The 23,064-nt window shown below is 44.8% G+C and overlaps 2 protein-coding genes and 1 long non-coding RNA gene across 6 annotated transcripts in view; 2 read left to right on the top strand and 1 right to left on the bottom strand.

Annotated features, from left to right (window-relative positions):
• The window catches only part of MKLN1 (muskelin 1), a 370,372-nt gene extending 368,678 nt beyond the window's left edge, over positions 1-1,694 (top strand). For all 4 annotated transcript variants that reach the window (XM_058728683.1, XM_058728682.1, XM_058728681.1 and 1 more), the window contains one exon: positions 1,342-1,694. In XM_058728683.1, the coding sequence (XP_058584666.1) occupies positions 1,342-1,463 (122 nt within the window). In that variant the 3' untranslated portion in view covers positions 1,464-1,694. The remainder of the gene's footprint in view (positions 1-1,341) is intronic.
• A 5,835-nt stretch (positions 1,695-7,529) lies between these two features.
• On the top strand, positions 7,530-14,583 carry LOC131508976 (uncharacterized). The gene is made up of 2 exons (XR_009260241.1): positions 7,530-12,313; positions 14,226-14,583. It is a non-coding gene; the product is annotated as an uncharacterized LOC131508976 (long non-coding RNA).
• Positions 14,356-23,064, bottom strand: part of PODXL (podocalyxin like) — a 53,759-nt gene continuing 45,050 nt past the window's right edge. Inside the window, exons 3-8 of the mRNA XM_058724251.1 lie at positions 22,649-23,049; positions 22,287-22,358; positions 20,196-20,343; positions 19,896-19,957; positions 19,478-19,645; positions 14,356-18,442 (exon numbers count right to left, since the gene is read on the bottom strand). Coding sequence (XP_058580234.1) covers positions 18,245-18,442; positions 19,478-19,645; positions 19,896-19,957; positions 20,196-20,343; positions 22,287-22,358; positions 22,649-23,049 — 1,049 coding nt within the window. The 3' untranslated portion in view covers positions 14,356-18,244. The remainder of the gene's footprint in view (positions 18,443-19,477; positions 19,646-19,895; positions 19,958-20,195; positions 20,344-22,286; positions 22,359-22,648; positions 23,050-23,064) is intronic.

The following is a 23,064-nucleotide window of genomic DNA, read 5'->3' as shown; positions in this document are numbered from 1 at the left end:
TATCCTTGACAATGTTCTGTTCTGTTCATGTTCTTTACAAGAATGAAAACAGTGCACCTAAAACAGTATTCTAAGTTGAATGAAAATTGGCCCAATTTGAAATAATTTTCACTGAGTATTATGGCATATATAACTCTTTCTGGTACTATTTCTGTTTCTTGTGGTAGTCTATAGGGCTCTCATGTCTCAGCCATTTCAGGAATGGGGAAATCAAAAGACTACTTTGTTTATCATTCGTTATATGTACATAAGAAATTTGAGGCAGCTTAAAGCAATACAGCTAACTAAAGGAAGGAAGCATCTCACTGAATATTCCTTTGACTGGAATGAACTTGAAAATTAAATGTTTACTAAAGGTTAAAGGGGAAAAAATCCTGTAGTTCCATTGGCCCCCACCTTTTAAGAATGTCATCCACTTTTTTTTTTTAATGTTTATTTTTGAGAGAGAGAGAGAGAGAGAGAGAGAGAGAGAGAGAGATCATGAGCAGGGGAGGGGCAGAGAGAAAGGGAGACACAGAATCCTGAGCAGGCTCCAGGCTCTGAGCTGGTAGCACAGACCCCGACGTGGGGCTCAAACCTAGGAACCATGAGATCATGACCTGAGCTAAAGTCAGACGCTCAACTGACTGAGCCACCCAGGCACCTCTGTCATCCACTTTCTAATGTTTACCTGCAGAAAAGTCGTTCATTGCTCTGTTTTTCACACAACGTGTGCCTGGCGTAGAGCATGGTGCATAGTATCAAACATGTATGGCCAGGTACTGTTCTCTGCTATCATACATGTATTTCTTTCCCTCAGTTATGTTTTCACTCTGTTCTCTGAGACTACATTCAGCTCTTGGGACCTTAATGATTTTAGACCACTTTCTAAAGAAAGTGATTTTATTTTTCATTTTGATTTTATTGTATTTTTTTTATTATAAAAAAATGTTAGTGGTCAGAAGTATTATAAAGTTGGAAAAGAGGCAGAAATTTCCTCAGTGGAGTAGAAGAGGTAAATGTAAAGAAAAGAAGAGAGTCAATATTAGTTACTAAAGTGCCAGTCATTAGAACAGGTGCTTCTCACATAATTATATCTAATATGCCCAATATCCCCATGAGTATACAAGATTAATACAAATTTATAGCTGACCAGACAGTTGCAGCAAGGCTGATTAACTCACCTAAGATCACACCACTGGCCAGGTACTAGACCTGGGTTCAGGACCTACGTTTGTCTGGTTTTAAAATCAGATTTGGTTTTGATTTTTGCATTCTACATTGCTGCTTTTCTCAACTAGCTTCTCCGTTACATGTTTTAGACACAATGGATGAGTTTCTTTGTATCTCTCCCTTTACCAGGCTTTTCCGATGTGGATCACACCTATGCTCAAAGAACTCAGCTCTTTGACACCTTAGTAAATTTCTTTCCTGACAGCATGACTCCTCCCAAAGGCAACCTGGTAGACCTCATCACGCTGTAACTGAAGAGTCACTGGACAGAGATGGAGAACGTCTGATTTCAGTATTTTGGAGTCCAACTCCGTGGACCGACAATTAGGCTGCAGCGATTGAGGACTGCACCAGAATTTTGAAGGGATCTTTACTGTCACAAGTTTTAACCCTCTTCCTTCATACCTGACCTCAGCCCCTTTCTCCTCATCCCATTCCTGAATTAGGCTAATAAAGTGAAATTGGTATACTTTCCATTTAAATATATATATATTTTTTTCTTACTTTAACTTTTAAGAACTAATGAGTATAAAAGAAAAAGTAATCAGGCAGTTTACCCTTTTCTGATTTTTATTTCATTTTTATAAAATCGGGGCAAGTAAGCACTATTAACAGACTCAGTGCTGTAAGAATTGGGGTTTTGTTGTTGGCTTGTTTTGGCCTTCTTTCTCCTCCTTTCCCATTTCAGTTTACCTCGCATCATGCAAACTGCTTATAAGTCATGTCACTTGTTTACCTCTTTGATTCATTCTTCAAAGTGTGGAGTTCTGTAGGGCAAATGATGTAAAAGTGATGTATGTGTCTCTGTTGACTAGAGTCTTGTATTACATTAAACAATTGGAAGAACAGAGGGCTCAAATGTATGCCCCTTGTCATAGAACTAAAAAATGAAACCCAAGATTGATCCAGGCATTTATCTGAGATTGGTCTATAGTATTTCTATAATGATATATTTTATAGTGGATATTACAATAGCTTTGAGTCACAGAAACCTTAAACTGAGGAGAATATAGTTCAAGACCTTTAAGAGCCATTATAACAATTACCAGCAAGAAGATTCCAGTAGTGATTAATATGTTCATTGATGTCTTTGTAGCAAATTTTGGAAGAAAACGACTCTTTTCTCTTCCATTTCTCCTTTGTGCTTTTTGTAGCATTTTCACTTGGGAGGGTGGGTTTCCAGAGCTATGCTTTTGTTATTTCCATATACATTAGCTTCCTACATCTGTTTCTGTACACTGATATTTTAAAGAATAATGGTTTGTAGTTGTCCGATGGAATACAGCTGACAGGGATTTCATTAAGCACACACAGGCTTTTAGTTGGAGAAAAAGGAAATAATGGTACAGATATTTTTTCATTGAAAGAAGGGCAGATGTGGGGGTTGGAGGTATTATGTGTCATTCCATGAGGTGCTGTGGAGTGCAGTGTAGGAAACCCACACCTGGCCAGTGCTTACACTTGCTCAGAAAGTGTGCTGTATGCAACCGAAGCCCACCGTGCCTCAAGCCGACTAGGTACAATAAATGTTCATCAGTCCAGTAGCTGTGAAAAGTGAATGACCTAATGGAATGGAGTATGTCCCTGAATAGCGAGATTAGGCCTCACCAAAGAAAGAGAAAAAATTGACTTGCACTTTTGAAAAGTCTCATGTATAGGAATGAGACTGAGATCCCTCTTCACTCTGTCTTTATTGCTTGGTTTTAACTTATTTGGGAATGGACAGCAATATATTTTTCCTAGTTCTAGACTTGAATCTTGGATTCCTTAGCTTTCCAAGCATCCCAAAGCTATCTGTAGTGATTAAATAATTAGATATGTACCTTGCCTTGTGAAAGCTATAGTATGTAATTTACTAAGTACCAAATTGTGCAGCTGCAGAATAACTAATTGACTTTAGAGGTAAGCAAATAGAATCTACTTACATTCCTGTACAGTTTCCATAAAATGACTCCCCTGAGTGACAGTCAAGAACATAAAATATTACCACTAATGTTGTAGCTGTTGAATCTTGTTTTGTGGAAACAGGTACAAATCAGAGAGTTGATAGGGAAGAACTCGATAAGAGTTTCTAAATTTAAAAGCTCTAGTTTTGCTTACTGTGAATTCTGGCACTTTAAACACACTAACTAAATGAAATTCTGCTGCCCTCCACCATTTATTTCTACAGTGCTTTCTTTGTTGTTTTTTTTTCACCAGTTCCTTAGACTCCATATTTGGAAGAAACTCCGTTCTTGACCTCAGTGATTTTGTTTCTCCCTAACTCACTACTCTACTAGTTGCTTTTTCACATGTGCTTGCTTTAATTTTATCTTTCTCCACTTTAGTTAGGTGGAACCTTTACCCTTTTCTTCATTTCTGGATTTTTTTTTTTTTTTTTTTTTTTTTTTACACCAACCTGTTTAGATAGGGTTGAATCATAGTGAACCATTCAGTGTTACCTGAGTGGACTGTATAGAGGAGGTTATTGACTAGGTAGAATTTGTTCCATGGGGCTTTAAAGGAACACTGCTGGTAATCATTGCAGGAGACTGTAGGGCTTTATGAGATCCATGACCAGGACTGACACACTACTCACATCTCACACCACAACCTGATTGGAAACTATAGTATATATTACATATATATATATATGTATATATATACATATATATACACTATATATATATATATATATATATATATATATATATATATATAGTGAGAAGCTACATATATTTCCAAGAATTCCAGCAGTATAATTTAAATTATAATTTAAATCTAATTTGGTATTTAGACACAGTGTTTAAATAGGCCAAATTATCTGTGCTCTACCACTTGAAAGGCTTTCCTTCTAGCTTAGTGAGTCCCAGATTGAAACATCAGGCTAATGCTCTAGATGCATTCGTTAGTAGGGTACAGTTTGTTCAGTGTCGTCATCCCTAGCTCCAACTTCATTCCCATTTCTCTCTTTCCCAATGGAATATATTATTCCAGAATAGTAAACTAGATCTCTAACATTATTTTCAGTGCTTGTACTTCATGAGAAATTGCCTGATTTGAAAGATAATTCTAAAATGCATTTGTATTCTGTGGAATAACAGAGACCTCGTGTGGCCAGTTTGATTAATTCAAATGTATCCATCACTTACTCAAGCAAAGGATTGCAGACTTGGGTGCCTGACTCACTACTCAAGCTGACAGATGGTCTTAACTCTTCACAAAATCCTCCTTTTAGACATGGTTTTCATTTACTCTAAAACAGACCTGTCCGTGTCTAAATAAGTAAAAACTGATAGAAAACATTAGAAAGTTAATTCACCGGTTTATCACAGAAAGGCTTGTTGGGTTTAGAGCACAATGATTTAAGACGATAAAACTGTGTTCTTGGGTGAAATATGTATGTTGAATGTAAATGGTTCCTAGTTTATCCTTCTAATGGATCTCTTCACGTTGGCCCACTATTTGGAGATACGTTAACAAAATTTCACGTAATAAAGTTTTAAAATCTAACTTACAAACAAAAACTAGATTGAGAATGATGTTTAAGGGATCAAAAAGCATTTAGGATCATATTCCTGATTTTAGTCTCTGAATTGTACTCCATTTCATGATCACAACATGAAGAAGTCCTAATTATTCTTGACAATAAAGGGAATTCATTGGGTAAAATTGTGGGTCATTTACTTATCTCCTGAGTGAATATTAACTCTTTAGATGGTTGAATGTTGAACAGCAGTTGAGAATTATGATTTGAAGTGATTTCTATGGGAGGGGATCATTACAAATGTGTACTCTAAACGATGTCATCTAGCTGTAGAAAAAAAATATATAGCCTTCAGAACCTTCCTTTTCTTAAAAATCCATGATCGTCTGCAGTTCCATCCTTTTTCATAAAACTCTGGCCTGAATTTTTACTAAGGTTTAAATTCTTAAAATTGTCCTTCATCTGGGATTGCATGCTTCCTCAGTAAAAGTTTATAGTTATTGAAGAGTATCTTCTCTGCATATGACAATACTTGTAGATTAGATCTTTGCGCTCTTTCACTCAAAGGTTTTTGTATTATTAGTCAAATAACATTATTCTTTTGTGATTTTTGACTGTAGCCTATATCTCCCTGTGATTTGTACCAATGCTGAAATGACTTGGCTGTCTAAAATTTCTGGTCTAGAGGTATTTCAATTGAAGGTGAAGTTTCCAAGTTTGTTGAAACAGTTCGTTGGGAGCCAACCAGATCAGCTCAGTGATGTTGCCGTTGTTTGTTTTGGCAGGAGGACTCGTTACAGTTTGTTAATTTCTTCACCAGATGCTCTTTTTCCTCAAAAAAAAAAAAATGCTGTCTTAGAGATTTTATTTTACATAATTTTTTAACCTTGATCCCCTCCTACCTACCAAATAGTGTGAATTGTGTATCCATTATTTCCTTAGCTAAACTGACTTTATTCTCAGCTTTTTTAGCCCTAGGTTTTCTGTGGCATTACTTAAAAGTGTTGTACTGCTTAAGAAAAAAAGTCAAAATCTGAGGCAAACATGCTCTTTTATCCTTGTTTATGACAACAGAATAGTGAAATTAAAAATTCTGCGTTATTAAAGAATTAATGTTCAGACATTGCTATAAAAATCCTCGAGTCCGTTTTCACTTGGAGGATAGTAACATGGCTATGGCAGCTTCAGTGGAGGAGCCAGTGTTAGCTTCTTTTCCTGGCACTAGGAAGCATGTCATCCTAAAACGGTTGATCAGGTACAAGTTTCATAGCAGGGCTTGTGTAATTCACATCACCAGATTTCCATTTGCCTTTGTCTTTATATTTTTTAGCCTTCTTTCCTCTACTCCTACCACCTCTGAGTAGGATTGATGTTTCTGCTGAATTTGGGATTTGTATTAAGAATTGACTTTCAGTTTCTGATATAATCGTGTATTAGGAATAGCTTTGATTGCTATGCAGTGATTGGTATTTTCTCATTTTTTAAAATTATCACTTATAATTATGAAATAATTTACCTTTTTATCTGCTGTTCAAACAGTCCAACGAAGTATGAAACGTTGGCGTGTGGTTCTGTTTTGCCTGTCTATATGGCATTTTTCACTTGGAGGCATTTGAACCCCTGGAGAGGGGAGAATGAGGATATGTTAGAGAAAGAAAAATAGGAGCTTTTTGCTCCTGGATTCCAAGGTCCACAAAGCTAAATGAAAAAGAAAGCTCTTCATTTCTGACCCTAAATTCACTTTACCAATGAAGTGCTGGGAAGATGACTGTCAAAAGGCGTCAAAGCTCACTTACTCTGTACGGTTTTTGGAAAGCGGCATTTCCTGGTGAGATTCTCTTCTCCATTTCTCCCAAATAACTGTTAGAGATCTTGAAACAGAAAAGCCAGTGTAATGGGCTCTAGAGTTTAAACTAGGTGAGCAGCTTCTTAGGTTCAGCCAGTTCCTTGATAAGGATCCAGCGGAAAAACCAGCAATGAAACATTTTAACATCAGTTTTTGGTGGGCTCCCACAGGACCTGCTTTTTCTTCGCGTTTAGCTCTTGCTGCAGCACAGCTCTGTGCCATCTGGGATGCTCACATTCACAGCAGTTAGTTTGGATATTTGAGCTGTCTGCCACACAAATACCAGCCTGAAGAGATCATCATTCTTCAGTTTCATTGAATGCTTAATGCCAAATTAATTGGCAGGAAGGAAAAACACTGTGTGATATACTGAACAGGCCTGCGTGCATGATTAAGGAGTTGCTCAAGTAGCCGGTTTTTTGAGCTTTATTTCTCTCCTTTGTTAACAAATCTCAAGGGGCGCCTGGGTGGCTCAGTCAGTTGAGCATCTGACTTCGGCTCAGGTCATGATCTCGCTGCCCATGAGTTTGAGCCCTGCATCAGGCTCTGTGCTGACAGCTCAGAGCCTGGAGCCTGCTTCAGATTCTGTGTCTCCCCCTCTCTCTGCCCCTCCCCTATTCATGCTCTGTCTCTCCCTCTCTCTCAGAAATAAAGATTTAAAAAAACTAAAATCTCAAGGAAAAGCCTTTGTTATAGTTTAGCCAGTGTCATTTTGTTGGTGCTTATTTTCTAGGCTTTTAAAATGGGAGGAAAATAGCCATTTCATGTTTTTTTTTTTTTTTAATTTTTTTTTTCCAACGTTTTTTATTTATTTTTGGGACAGAGAGACAGAGCATGAACGGGGGAGGGGCAGAGAGAGAGGGAGACACAGAATCGGAAACAGGCTCCAGGCTCCGAGCCATCGGCCCAGAGCCCGACGCGGGGCTCGAACTCACAGACCGCGAGATCGTGACCTGGCTGAAGTCGGACGCTTAACCGACTGCGCCACCCAGGCGCCCCATAGCCATTTCATGTTTTACTTACAACCTGTACAGAATTGAACTGACATCAGTTGCTTTCCATACTTTAAAATTAATTATGCACAGTCCCATGGGTTTCTGTTTATCCACTTTGCCAGGAAATACACGAGTTCTGGGCTTGGCATTGGAAGTATTTAGTAATTTTGGTTTGTTCTTTAGGTCCCCTTCACATCTGGAAAGTGAGTAATTAGAGAAGGTATCTGGAATAAGTGTGATTCCATTGCAGCTGGCAGAGCTTTATAAATTCCTTTTGCAACAAAGAGGAGGATCTTACACCAACAGGGCTGTGCCTTCAGATTTCTGCTAGTGACCTTTTTAGCATGTTGCCTTGTAGTTGCCGTATTTACCTTCTTGAGATGAAGGGGGGGAAGTGGAGGACAGAGATGCATGGCTTTACCTTTTTTCAGTTGCCTACCTTTAGAAGTCCTCAGATACTCCACCTCTGTAAAGGCTTAGCTTAATTTTACCTAGACACATGAGCTACACTTGCAAGAACACTGAATATAGACTGTAAGACGTACGAAAAGTAGTTGTCTATGCAACCCCAAATCTGACGGTAGGATACCAACGTCCAAATTTTAAATATGAGTAGTCTTCTGTGGGGAAGATGTGTGTTTCAAAAAGTTATACACTTGGTCTCCTTTTTGAGATTTTTTTTTTCCTTTCCCAGAAAAAATGGTTGTGGTGACCAGTTGTAAACTATTTTCTCCCTCAATTGTAAACCACCCGGTTAGAGAAATAAAAGTGGACTTCCTTTCTTAAGTATTATATACAGCCTGGCCAAGAGATGCTATGATTGTGTTATTCTTTAAGCCACCTTGGTTTTTTGACTTGTGCAAAATATCTTTTGAATGAATAAATTAGTATAGTATTCATTTTCCTTTGTGTATAGTCTTCAGCTCAATTGCAAAATTGCAAAATAATGTGGCATTTTCCTATGAGCAAATTTCCTTTATGGACATATAGAGAGAGAGATTTTTTTCTTTCTTTTTGAAAGAGATTCCTTCTCTGTCACCACTTCAGACTCCATGTAAAGTTGAACCTGCAGCCTCAGAAGGAGTATAGGATAGCTAAGACAAGGACCTCCTTTTCTTGTCTTGGTAACAGACATTATCCCATCTTTCCAAAATGGCTTATTTATGTTATAAGCAGATTGAGAAAGAAGCTACAATTTTTTTAAGTCCACTCTTTTACTTCCTTTATAAATTAGTATTCATTGGGGGTACCTGGGTGGCTCAGTCGATTGAGCGTCCGACTTTGGCTCGGGTCATAATCTCACGGCTCATGAGTTCGAGCCCCATGTCAGGCTCTGTGCCGACAGCTCAGAGCCTGGAGCCTGCTTCAGATTCTGTGTGTCCCTCTCTCTATCCCTCCCCTGCTCGCACGCTTTCTCTCTCTCTCAAAAATAAACATTAAAAAAAAAAAATTCGTATTCAGTGGCCAAAAATTAAGATCCCTTCAGATTAGAGAAAGATCCTCAAAACTAAAGTTGGACTGGCAATTAAATTGGGAAGGAAGATACAGCTCCATCCGGATATGCACAATGGATTTTGTCTTCCCAGGTTGCTTATTAATGCTGTGGGCAGCCCCTTCTCTTTGTTAGAACATCTCCTAGACTGGAAACATGATGTTACAGCAACCAGCTCACCGGAAAGTTGGAGAGTATTAAATTTCTTTTATGGAACTTTTAAAAACATTTATTGATTTTTGTGATATAAAAAATATGTTTATCGTTGAAATTTAGGAAATTACTAAATGTAAAGAAGGAAAACCACTATTAACTGATGAGACTTAATTCATTTTGTTTTTCCTGACTTTCTTCTGTTACCCCACGTGGGAAAGCCCAGAAAAAGTTAAAAAAAAAAAAAAAAAAAAAAAAAGGATACAGCCATTCTCATTATGTTTTACCATATGTGTGGAGGACTGAGGTGTGAGCCTATGTCCCTACCTTACTGAGATTCCCTCAAGCCGTGCCCTTTTCCAGGCGGACAGTCTGAAAATAATTCTCTTGATGTGTATCTTTTAAGCCTGAACTAAGGATGTCGAGTAGTACCCAGAAGCCTATAGGGAGCTGCCTTGTTCAGTTTATTGGAAACTTCATCTCTAAAATTCATTTTGATCTTTTAAGCCCCTTATGCACCATTATGGACGTTTGAAGCATATTCATACCCACAAAGAACTTTCTGTTTAGGTGGACTTTTTAATATGACCATAAGTAAACCCACACTCAAAAAGAATGAAGTACTTTCAAAGGCCAAAGGAAAAGCGGAGAAAAAACAAAGCAAAAGCAAAACAGATGAAATGAACCTAAATGTGAATTAGGAGTCCTGGAAACCAGAGTTCCCTTACCACACTTGGGCAAATGTCTCCCCCTAAAATGTAGTTCTCTGCTCCCCAGCTAGGATTCAGAAATTTTGTATTTCGTAGGAGACTTTTCTTCTTAGTGTGTAAAGCAGAAAGCTGCAGCCCTTTCAAGGTTCTACTCTTTCCTTTACTCTTCCTCTTCTGTGGCAGCGTGGCTTAGGGCTGTATCCTAAAGGACCTAAATCTGAAACAAATCATGAGGGGGCTGTGGAGCAACAGCGTGAGCTGGTTGGAGCTCTCTTCTCTCATCCTTGGCGTTCCAGGTTGTGATAGAACCTGTGTTCTGCAATCTTCCCCAGTCCCCTCATGATCCTCTTCGGTTTATCTTATTTTTGCCCAGTCTGTATGGACTCTTAGGGGTTTTTTCTCTTCTTTTTTTAGTACAAGTAGTTTTCTGATCCCAGGTTTGGTGAGTGTGTTAACACTGCTTTGTGAATAAACGAGTGATCTGCTGAACGGTTGCAACTGTAGAATTCTGTTGTATGTAATGTACATATGGAGAAAGAATGTATTTTGTTCATTTTCTTAATAAAAAGTTATATATGGACACTACAAAATGGTTCTTGTGTTTGTTGAAACTACCTTTGAAGTCAACTTTTTAAAATGTTTACATACTTTTCATATGTTGTATTTTTCCCTCAAAAAGCTGAGCTTTGTTCAGGCTTCCAAAGATAAAGATGATACACACTATAGAAGGGCCTTTTGGTGTTTTCCTTTGAGACAGTGCTGAAGTAAAGAAGTTCTGATGGATCTCACAAAGTTTCCTGGAGAAGTTTCCATTTTGAAAGAATACTGGTAAGTTATTTCATAAGATGGTGTCTTTTATGTCCCATTGCTGACCAGCCCTGTTTGATCTGTTTTGTAAATTGGACTTGTGTTTCCCAGGTTTCCTTTAAGGGAGACATACCTGTATAGTTTAAGAACTAGAAGAAAATTGTAGAAAAGACAGGGAAGAGAAAGAGTTGGAGCTGTTGCAAAGTTTTGAAAAATTCTCGATCCCTGTCCCTGATAAAGGGGAAAGAACTTTAAGGACTGAACCTTTGAAAAAATAAACCCGGATAGGCCAAACAAAGATAATGAGTTCTGGGGGCGCCTGGGTGGCTCAGTCGGTTGAGCATCCGACTGCAGCTCGGGTCACGATCTCACGGTCCGTGAGTTCAAGCCCCATGTCGGACTCTGTGCTGACAGCGCAGAGCCTAGAGCCTGCTTCCAATTCTGTGTCTCCCTCTCTCTCTCTCTCTCTGCTCCTCCCCCACTCATGCTCTGTCTCTGTCAAAAATAAATAAACATTTTTTAAAAATTAAAAAAAATAGGGGCGCCTGGGTGGCTCGGTCGGTTAAGCTTCCGACTTCAGCTCAGGTCACGATCTCGCGGTCTGTGAGTTCAAGCCCCGTGTCGGGCTCTGGGCTGATGGCTCAGAGCCTGGAGCCTGCTTCCAATTCTGTGTCCCTCTCTCTCTGTCCTTCCCCCGTTCATACTCTGTCTCTGTCTCAAAAATAAATAAACGTTAAAAAAAATTTTTTTTTAAATAATGAGTTCTCCAGAAGGATTCAACAGGACCTCCTTTTGACCCTCTTCATCTCCTGGTCTCATTTACATTCTCAGGTGTCTGATCCTGCATACAAGTAACAGTGCGTGTTACTTGTCAGCTTTGTTCAAAATGGGGATTATGTTTTCTCAATCCATAAACCAAATAATGTGTCTTGCTACGTAGCTTTCATTTCTAGAGTGTGCTGTGATTGATTTGAACATGACTCATAAGTAACATTTTTGTTTTTAAAACAGAAAAACATGATGTGTGGTGTTAAGGTAAGACATTGACCTTTCCAGGGGCGCCTGGGTGGTTCATTCAGTTAAGCGTCTGAGTCTTGGTTTGGGCTCAGGTCATGGTCTCAGGTTTTGTGAGTTGGTTTCAGCCCCACACTGGGTTCCATGCTGACAGTGCAGAGCCTGCTTGGGATTCTCTCTCTCTGCTCCTCCCCCGCTCACTCTGTCTCGCTCAAAATAAACTTAAAAAAAAAAACAAAAAACTTAAAAATACTTTAAAAAATTGGCCTTTCCTTGGTTAATCCTCCAGAGAATTAACTCAAAAGGATCAAAATGTGGGACACTACCCCCTCTCCCTTGACAGATTTTGTCCTCTGGTGGGAAGACAGCAAATAAGCCAGGAGGACTTTATGGTGAACAGTTGAGATGGCGGCTGCTCACACAGCAAGTGTGGGGACCCACAGGAGCTGGATGTGCCCCCTGGAGAGCCTCTGCTCACCCAGGGACTATCCAGCGCCAGCAGGGAAATGGCCACGTGTGCTCACGCTCCCGAGTGTGAGTCAACCGTGGAAATTGAGAAAATATTTTCCTCATTAATGAGGGCAACATGAGGCACCACCAGTCCTCCAGATTCTGAAGGTATGAGTGGGAACACAAACCGCGGGCCCTCCTGAAGCCCACGTCAGTCCCGGCTTAGGCTTAAGTACCAGCTGGTTAGGTTTTCTCTTTAGCACCACATATGCAACGTCTTTTGCCTTTTAATGTCTCGGAAGAAAAATAAGAGTTCAAGTCTGGCTGTCTGTTGCATAGGGAATGCGCGACAGTAGCACACGATGCCTGAAACTCCTATCATTCTTACTCTGAAACTTCCGATGTTCGCAGAGGACTTTCCTCCCCACGGCAAAGCAAAGGCAGTTACCTCCTTTCCAGAAACGTTATTACAGGGAAGAGAGGGAAGCTATAGGTTGAGGCAGCCTGTGCACTGCTGTGACAGTAGGTTTTGATAGTTGGCAAATCCCAAGCAGGGAGATGAGGGCACCCGGCAAGACGTATAGCACACCTCATACAGCTGCCCTCTGAGCTCGGGCCCCAGGATGGGTGGCCCAGGGCAGAGTCCGGAATCCTAGGTTTATGTCCAGATCCAGCAGGAACTTCTGTGTAGCACTGGGCAGTCTCAAGCCTTCTGCCTCCCTTTCTCCATCTTCTAAGTAAATGTTGGTGGCAGATCCTGTTAGCTAGAATCCCACTGATTTTTTTTAAATCTGTAAAATGCCAAGGTCTTTGAAAAATACTATCTCAGTATTTATCACGCGCCAATTATAGTACTAGTCCTATTTTTACTTTTTTCCCTTAGGGTACAGAAGAAATAAGTTTGGGGGATGGGGGATGGGGGACAGGGGACGTGGGAGTGACAGAGGCCTAGTGCATTAGGACTACTGAGTGACTGCTTCTTGGTTGGCAGGGCAGGGAGCAGGGTGAATGACCTCTTCAGGAAGAGAATGGAGCCACAGAGCCTCAGGCCTCAGGTCTAATTTGTGGCCAACGATAAACTGTGAGTCATTCTGTTCTTAGAACAGTGTGCCTCAAGCATGGCCAAGGGGCCTGCCCGAGTTCCTGGTATTTGTATTCTTTTCTGTATTCTTGGCCCACTCTTGAAGTTAACCTCAAAATACCCCTGGCCCAACTCGGGCCCACAGTTGAGTGTTAACCCACAGTTAAGAGTGTTAACCGGCTTTCAGAACTCCCCTATAGAAGCAAAATCATATTAACAATGCATTCTAGAAATGTACTTGTTGCTGGAACCCCGGCATTGATGTGAATGGGAAAAGAATGTAAGACTGAAGAGAAACAATACAGCTTCAAGGCCTCACACTAACCCCTTAAATAGCTGTGTCATCTCAGAATCCTTCATCTCTGTACCTAAATTCTACCTGTTGGTAGAGAAGCGCCCATTCCTAAACAAGAAATGTAAAAATGTTTTGTAAACTGTAAGCTGCCAGGCAAAGAGGAGAGATTGTTGTGTAGCAGTGTGAACGTGGACCCGGTCGTCTGACCATTTCTCTTCTGAAGTTGGGAGAGACAGTTTTCCCCTTCCAGTGAGGAATGTATAGGGAGATGGTACCACCCCAGGAGAGGAAGAGAATCAGGATGGGTTTTGAGTGCTTCCTTTCCTGAACATTCTTCATCTTCACTAACATCTCTGTAGACAAGGAACAAGGGGGAGGCTTCTTGGGATAAGTAAACCCTTTTGTGAGCGGCAACAGGACCAGGAGGGAACCTCTTTATTTCTTTATATTTTTAATTGGTCTCCACACCAGTGTTTCACACCTGACCAGGGCTCAAGGATGTTTAGTGATGGGTGATTCATAATTGTATCTGAGGCGGAAGTGGAAGAAAGGAAGAAGGTAGACCACTGATAAAAGCGTGAGGGAAAATTCCGTTATGATCGCTCCAGCAACCCAAGATAATCTGGGGAACCGTCATCACCTCCAGGATCCCCTTCCTTTCTTTGAGCTTCCCGCTTTCTCTTTTGCTCTCTGCACCCCCACAGTTCGGCCATACAGCAGACGAGCCGAGGGCGCTGCACTCCCCGGAACGCCTCATGTCCGCGGCGCTTCAGACCGGAGCCTCACGCACAGGGTAAGAACACAAGCCAATCAGTCAAGTCCAACCAACAGGGCTTGAACCAGCTTATACAAAAGCACTTTAATTGACAGTATACAATTTTCCAAAATATAGTTTTGTAAGAAAACGGCAATAATTAAGTATAGTCTTTACAAACAAGTTTCTCAGTAAATTCCAGTGTACTTCAGACCCCTGTCCATGAAGACACATGCTCCCCCAGTCTCCTGGGCAAACTGTTTGACATTCACTAATTTAAAAAAAAAAAAAAAAAAAGACACATCAAATAGTAATTCCCTCCCTTCCACTCAGTATTGGGTTCTCCCCAACCTGAGCCAATCAGCTAGCGAATGATGGAAAATATGCCATCGCTTTCCTCTTGCCCCCTCTGCCTTCCCCTACCTTTCTCCTTTTAAGCCTCAGCCCTACTAGAAGGTCCATGTCAAAGCTCATCCAAAACTGTTTCTTGACAGAAAAGCATACCGTTCAAGTCTGAGACCTAAGTAACTCAGAGGAAGAGGAGACCAGTACGTTTCCCACTGCTGTCCTCACGCCCTCCCTAGGCTTCCTGCAGGGTAAGATTTGAGAAGGGCATTCTGTGTCATTTTGGTGCCTGTCCTTAATTTCCAGATCCCTTCTAAGGCCCACGGCACCGGTGTTTTAATCCTGTTTCTGTCACTAACCATGTGTTTTGGCCAAGTCACTTTATCTTTCTGCCCTTCAGTGTCTTTTTCTGGAAGAACAAAACAAAGATTGGACTAGGTGTCTAAAAGCCTCTCCCTAAGACTAGAGTATCACTTTCTAACCAGTGCATATTGACTCCAAGCCTGTGATAGACGAGGACTTGGCTGGGGAGGGGGTGAGGACCATATTTAAAAACAAAGATGCCTGATCTGTAAGACAAATACTTTGTCATCAGCTTGTCTTACATTTCGTTTTTTTCATTAAGGAAAAAAACAAAACAAAACTTGTCATTTCTAGTGAAATAGACATTTACATTCTTGTTTTGGGGGGGCGGGGAAGCCACCTCACTTAACTAACAAATGTTTTTACAAAGTATACTCACTTAAAGCAGTGCAGGGTGGATTAACATGTGGCTGTTGTATTTACATTATCAAAAAGTATGTATCAGCTTGGACTAGTTTTTCCAAGTTTCTCCAATATATTGCCAAAAAGGTTAAAGCTCAAGAAGTGGTTTAAACTTTCTGCCAGCTTTCCTTCTCAAGAGGGGGCAAAAGAATCTGGTGTCTAGACCAGCTTCAACCCGTGTTCTGTCCTACGATGCAAAGCATGTTCTGTACCTCCTTCAGAAGCAGTCACCCCTTGTTCACAGGAGAGCGTGCTTCCTGCTGGGTTCTGTCCAGTCATCAGCCATGGTTTCTGGCCTTTTATGCAGCTTACGGAAACCAGTTTGCCACTGATGTAAAGTTTATCATCTTTCTGTGGCACAGCCTGTTGAAAGTCATGCCGAGTTCCTGGTGTTCCTCTTCTTTCTTCTCAGCCCCAGCATCTGACTTATCAGACAGCATTTAGAACTCAATGCAGACGTGGGATGAAGATGACCTTTGCACATGCGTGGCTGTATGGCCCTTGACCTAGAGGTCTAGTGACAAGAGCAAGCCCAGGCAAGGTACTGGATTCTGAAGTTGCCCTAAAAGGCCAGTGTAACCCAATCTGGATGCACCAAAAGGAGCATGTGAACCAGCCCGAAGCTTCCCAAGATTCCCCTTGGACAGAACTACAGTCATCTCTCTTGACCAAGTATATAATTTTTACTCTAGTCCTTGCCGGACATCATCTCTCCCTAAGAGCCTTTGGGGGTTATAGCCTTTGACCTATTTGTGGAGGCGTATTTGCTGTCTCTGTCTGAACGCCCGGCTGGTAAAATGTGACCCAGAATCAGCAAAAGAGTAGTAATCCAGTCTGGCCTCTTCCACAGAAACCCAGTGGGTGGAAAGAACTGAATGTGAGGCAGGAAGGAAGCAAACAGATCTTTTCCCAGTGTAACAAGATTTCTTCTGTTTTTCCCCAAACGAGCATTGTTATCCATTCTGCTGACCTCCAAATGCTGGAGGATCTGGGCAAATGCTTTTGGTTCCTTGTTAGCTTAGCATCTCTCTAGCTCTTGGAAACTCACTGGAGGCCCTACTTGAACCCCTGGCCTTTCTTTTCCCCTAAGATATCAAAGGCCAAAAGTTATGAAGAAGGAATCAAGGCAGCCAGGGAAGAACAGAGATCTTCCCTCGCTAAACTCCTTCAAAATAAGCTATCCTAAAGCAGGCCACCTATTTCATCAAGACTATCAGAGCCTGGGCCTCCAGTTTCTGAGGTTCTGGCTTCTTGCTCTGATATTACCATTTTCACTCTCTGAAGCAGTTCTGCCCATCTTCCTAGGTGTCAGGAAAGTTACACCCAGGAACAAGAGACAGTGGGCAAAGTTCCACACGGGATTTCTTCTTCCCAGAAAACCAGATTAAACTACACTCTGCCCAGTCCTCAGGTGCCTTCTGCTTGGGAACTGACCGCTGAGCTTTCTCTAAACCCTCCATGGTGCTGTTTCCCTGAGATGCCACCAGAACCACAGAACTGGGTAGCCCTGCTAAGGATATAGAGAAGGGGACACGGCAAGGGCCAACTCCATGCCGGAACAGTGAGAGGTCACCGGGAACCCCACAGGCCCCCCGAAGCTGCCCCTGTGCACCTTAAGATGTATCACACTTTCTAGACCTTTCTTGCCCTATGACACAGGAGAACCAGAAATCAGTGAGATCGCTTAACTGAAAAGTCCCCCAATGGCTGGGGCTTGGGCTTTGGCTTTGGGCAGTGGAGGGCTGGACTAAAACACAAATACGACAAAATTCTCAGCAACTTGAAAAGTCCCTGAGTTTCCTATGGAACAGAGAGTAAAGCCCATCCTTCCTGTCAATCGATTGTCTCCTAAGACACCTCACCGTGGACTGTCTGCCCCGGGAAAGTCTGCCCCACAGCTGTCACTCTTGCTGGACCTAGCTTGGGTCTTCACCCCACTGGCTGAGCAGTGAACAACAAAATAGATGCACTTGGCCTTCATCGCTGCTGCAGATTTTACTTCCCAGTGGGAGTAGGAAGCCAAGCAGTTTCCTGGGGAGCCCCTTCAAGGAGGCCCTGGGTGCTGGGCCAGGACCCATCCTCACCTGCCGGTGGATCCCTGACCTCACTCACACTGGAGTCTGGTGTGGGTCGAGTCCCACTCAGTCCCACTAGGCAAATGCAAGGAAGCCAGAATCCAGGACCAGGGGCTCAAAGCCATCAATGACCTGTGTGAGTCCCAGGGGTCCTTGGGACAGAGTGGGGATACAGAGTGAAGGAAGGGGGAGGCAAAAAGGGGATGGAACACTGGCAGGCGAGGCTGGGGACAGGAGATGGACAGCTTGGGCCCGTACTTTCAAGGAATCCGATTCCCCTGAGACAGGATCTGGCCCCGCTGCCCCTTCCATCCAGCCGGGGGCAGATCGGAGGGGAGGGCACGGGGGGTGGTGACAGCAGTGGGGTGGGGTGGCAGTGCACACCGGCCCGGAAAAGGGAATTTTTGTGGTCATCCTGACTCTGCCACCAGGGGCTGTGTGAGCTGGACCTTATACCCCTGTCAGGCCTTGGTCTCCACGTATGTGGGATGAAGGGATCCTACTAGATGGTCACGTGAGTGAGCTCCCTCTCGCCTTCCAGCAGTACTGAGCTCAGGCACTAGTGGGTTATCTTACAAGACAGATCTAGACAGAATGTGACTTGTTCAGTTTGAAAAGGGGAAATTAAGGCCCTGTGGGGATTGGGAGGAGGGAGCCACCAAGTCTCCTTCCCCTGCCAGTCTCTCCCTCAGCTGGGAAGGATGTTCCTCCCCTGTCCCAATGGCACTTGAGGTGGCTCAGTCTGGAGCGCTGTGGCACTGTCGGAGGCCACCCGCAGACCTGATTAGAGGTGTGTGTCTTCCTCCTCGTCCAGGTCATCCTTGGTCAGGTTGTCTAGGGGGACGATCCAGCTGTCCCCCAGCTCCCCATTAAGGTTGACCACCTTTTTCTCCTGCATCTCTGAGGAGGTCTCCATCACTTCCAGTGTGGGATTGTCATGGTAACCATTCTCCACTGTCTGCAGCTCCTCCGTTAGTCGTTGCTAGGGCAGAGAAGATGACCCAAGAAGAAAGGGTAATGTTTAGGGGCTATAGCCTTAACATTACACATTTAGCCCCACAATCCAGGAACCCCAGTTTGGCTAATGTGCGCAGTAAGTGCTCCTGGAGATCATCGTGGCTACTGGCCTTGCCCAGCATCCTAGAATTCCCAGCTCACTTGACCTTTCCCCTACTGGCAAATCCAGGAAGTCAAGCGGAAACGGACTCTGTTTTGCAGAGTCCTCTGATCGCTCTCCTCCATTCCTTCCCCCCAAACCTTACTCTCCAGGCACCTGCCTCACCCCACCCATTGTACTGAATCGGGAAGGGCTGGAAATGACTTTCATCAGGCCGGGTGACCCAGGACCTCTCCAAGCCCCGGCAAGGTGGGTGCGGCGCGACCTACAGCCGTCTCGGCCACAGATAGGAGCCACCTGGAGCCCGTGCTCTTCTCTCGTCTTTACCCGAGGTACAACCTGGGTCACACGGTCGAGTCACCTGCGAAGCTTTGAACAAACATTCAGATCCAGATTGTCTCAACTGGCGTGTGAGGAGGCCGGCATGCGAATTTCTCTAACTGGCCCCATAGTGTGCAGCCAGGGTTGAGGACTACGTGTCTGGGTGGGGCCGTCACGAGGGGAATCTGACGAAGGCGGGTAAAAGAGCCTCCTGTCAGACGTCAGACACGTGGGCCTAGGTCCACTTCTTTCAGGGAACCCTCAGCAGCTCCGCAAGGTGACCGTTCTCCCCACGTGCAGATGAGAACCGGACCTTAGAGGTTCCAGGAAGTGCCCATGGCCACGTGGGTAACAGGCGGAGCCGGGGCTTTACCCCAAGTCTGGACTCCGCAGCCGCGATCCTCCCTTCCCCCGCATGATTCTTTCATTTCCCTGTAACTTTGCGGTTCCTGTAAGGGAGGGTCTCTGCCTGTCCGAAAGGGTCCACGGCCCCCTCACTCTCCTCTAATATGGGGGTGACGGGGTGAAGTCATCTGGTGAACTGGCCTGCTTCCCTGGCGAGGGGAGTGAAGTCCTCACCTGGTCTTTCCTCTGGGAGAGGCGCTGGTGGCAGCAGCCATAGAGGGCAGCGACGAGGAGCAGGAAGGAGGCCATACAGACGATGGTGATGATGAGGGGCATGCTGAACCGGTCCTCCGTCTCTTCGGGTGGCCCTTGGTCCCCAAGCTTCATGTTACTGACTCCCACCTGCCAGGAAGGAGGAGGTTATGTGGCAGAAAACAGAACGTGGGTCACTCCCGGTCAGTTACGATCTCTTCTGCTTGGCGTTTGCTGGGGGACCTATTCCGTCACCCGGCTGTCCCCTCTCTAATCCTCCCGTCTTCCAGCTGCTTGCAAGCGGGAGGTCCCTCTACAGCGAGAAGCGCTGCGGAGCAGAGTAACTGTAGACTTCCGAGGGACAGGCTTCCGCCCCAGCACACGGGAGGAGCCCGCTTACCTCTTGCAGCTCGTCCCATTTGTCTTTCAGCAACTCATACACGTCCCTGGGCAGGAGGTTTGCTGTGGGGAGGAGAGACGTTTCTAGTGGTCCAGCTCGGAGTGATGTGCGAGGGATGGACACAGGGCCCCAAGAGGACATGCTATACCTCAGTCTCCTGGGCGCTGTCTCTCTTGGCGCGACCCTTCTTAGGGTACTGAGGAAGGACCAGCCCTGACCCATCCTCATGGCTCCTAAGCTGTCACCCCCTGCCCCATTCCCACCCCCCTTAGGCCTCAGCACCCCCTCCCCTCAACTCACTCTGGATAGCGATTTCTTTGATTGCCACGGCCTGGGTCTCGGGAATAGGTGCCAGCCGTATATGGCACCGATCTTGAGGTGGGTTGAAGGTGGCTTTTGCTGCTCTGCACAGTAGTGTGACCAGTTTGTCATCCGAAAAGTTCGTCTCCTATTGCAGGGAGACCACAAGTGATTCCTCAAAGATCAGAACAACACCCTAGGTTTTGGGGGCTGCCCGTCGGACCCAAGGTCTGGAGATTGCATTTGCCTGGTGTGAACCTATTTCTCTATTCCCTCAACTGGGACCACTTGCAGGCCCAGAAGGAGTCAGAGGTTAGGTGCCGAGCTGGGCCAGTCCCTGCCTTCCCTGACTCATGCGAATCTCCTCCCCGGGTCCCCTCACCCTGTTTATCTTGTCTATGGCTGACCAATACCTTTCACCTGACTACCCCCTTTCTCTCTCAGAGTTCTTCAGGGGTCATGATCTGATGCCCTTATCATTGCTCTAGAAGGAACTGTGGAGGTCCTTCCCAGCAACCACTGCCACCCCTCCCTACCCCCAGCCCCCAGCCAGTGGGGAAGACTCCAGCCCTCTGTCAACCTTCCAGGCGTTGATGCCCAGTTCAAAGACCTCAGGAGGTGAAGCCCCAGCTCTCAGCCCAAGGATATCTATCCCAAAGTTGAAAGATGCACGCCCTTCCCTAAACTAAGATTCTGTCCATGAAGCCATAAACAGGCTGACAGGGAAAAAGGCAAGGCTGTCACTGAACAGGGCACTGTGGGAGATCTTGAAGAGGCACGTGGAGACATCTTGGAAGGAAGTCCTGTATCTCTAAACAGACAGAGCATGGCTGACATGGCTTCAGGGCTGAGGGTGAGGAAGCAAAGTGTGGACAGTTTTTACCAGGTCCTGCCATGTCATCTAGAGGCACACCAAGCTGGCGTTTCTCTGACCTGATTTCGGAATAAGGTATGGAGACGGATAAAGAAAAGGACTCTTGGTATGGCTCACCTCAGGACCCCCACAAACCATCCTTAGGTTTCTACCTGGGATTTCCTAGGCTTCCCGATCCCTCAGCCTCACACCAGGTAGGGATCCAGGGCTTCCAACCCTCCTTTTACAGCACACGGGGGAAAAAATGCTTCTCCCAGCCAATCGTACAACCTGGCAAGTTTTAGCAAAAAAGAGGGCCTGAGAATGGCTGGGTATGCATCGGTGGGATTCCTGCCTTGTCCAATAACCCAAGGCCAGGGCAGCACCGCTCCCTTTCAAACTCCAGTCTAAATGCATGCTCTGTAAAATTCACTTGGAAAATCCCAGCAAAACGAACACCCAAAATAAAATGACTGAAAAAATACAGGTGGTATTAAAATGTTGTAAACCCACCTTCTCATCTTCTAGACAGCCTGTCTTAATTCTAGGGAGTGTTTGCAAAAACAGTCACTGACCAGGAGAGGGCAGCAGTGAGCCACCCATCAGCTGCACTCCCAGGTGCCAGCAGAAGGGAGCAGCCATCTGGGCTGGTAGGACACGCCCTTTCATGAAAATGGAGTCATGCGCAAGCTGACACCCCCACCCCAGCACACACACACCACCCTGAGTGCTGGCAATGGCTCCCTGATGCTTTGGAACTGACTGCTCAGACCAGAGGGAGATTATCTCCTTGCTGTTCAACCACTGAGGCCATCAGATTAATACATGGGCCAGCAAATATAAAACCACAGACTATGAGAGCAGGAAAAGTTAGGCAGGCAGACTGAGCCTCTGAAGACCAAAGAGATCAACTTAATTAAATCACAGCCTGAACGAAAGGCAAACAGGAACTAGGACTGAGGTCTCCAGACTCTGAGAACATGTGAACAATTACACAGTGCAAGTCCAGGAGACCTGGGTACTTCTTCTGGCCTGACAGCAGCCCCATGGGACTTGACTTAGAGGAATCTGAACTTCACTTTGTCCCTCTGTAAGCTGGAAGGGGCCATTTCCCACTAGGAAAAAAACAAGGGCAGGAAAAGGAACACACCATTCCCTTCTACCTTCTCTGACCCTGCCGCTAAACCACAGTTTGGGGGTGTAGTTCAGGGTGCAGCCTGGATTAGCAGGGTACTCACACAGGGGCTGGTTTTCGTGAAGTTCAGGATGAGCATCCTCTCAGTTTGATTTTCGGGATGTCCGCATTGTATCTAGAAGAAGCCATTGAGATTCAGATTCTGGCTCAGCCTGGCAGGGTCTCATCACTAATTCCTCCCTCCCTCTCTCCCTCCCCCTGAGTGGGTGACACAAAGGAAGGAGTTTCTGGCAAGCTGGGCTGGCCAGTTACAGAGCCAGGTGTGTGCCTGGCTGTCCGGCAAAGCGAGGCAGAGGGGGTGGATGGCTGCCTACTTCTAACAGTCCTCGCCAGGGGCCCTGGGCTATAAGGAAGACTAGAAATACCTCTTAGAGCCCCCTCCCATCTGAGTCTGGTCTCTCTTACCTGTCCCACCGCTGCTGGCAGCACCCCATCATCCCTATGAGTCAAGGCAGGAGACGATGTGCTGGAGACTTGGGGGGTAGTTGGAGCCAAGTGAGTGCTAAAGCTTCCAGGTCTCATAACAGTAGATGTGGCCACAGGTCCCGAGGAAGAGGAAGAGGAAGAGGAAGAGGTCCCAGGGACGGAGGAAGAGATCCCAGGGACGGAAGAAGAGGTCCCAGTGGCGGAGGAAGAGGTCCCAGTGGCAGAGGAAGAGGTCCCAATGGCGGAGGAAGAGGTCCCAGTGGTGGAGGAAGAGGTCCCAGTGGCGGAGGAAGAGGTCCCAGTGGCGGAGGAAGAGGTCCCAGTGACAGGTGGCACCTTGCTGGAGTGCTCATGATTTCCTTGTGAGGCAACAGATGATGCTGTAATTGGAAAGC

Source organism: Neofelis nebulosa, chromosome 4, assembly GCF_028018385.1.
Source record: "Neofelis nebulosa isolate mNeoNeb1 chromosome 4, mNeoNeb1.pri, whole genome shotgun sequence".
NCBI lineage: Eukaryota > Metazoa > Chordata > Mammalia > Carnivora > Felidae > Neofelis > Neofelis nebulosa.
Note: the sequence above shows the minus strand (reverse complement) of the source record. Positions and strands in the feature narration are given on the sequence as shown.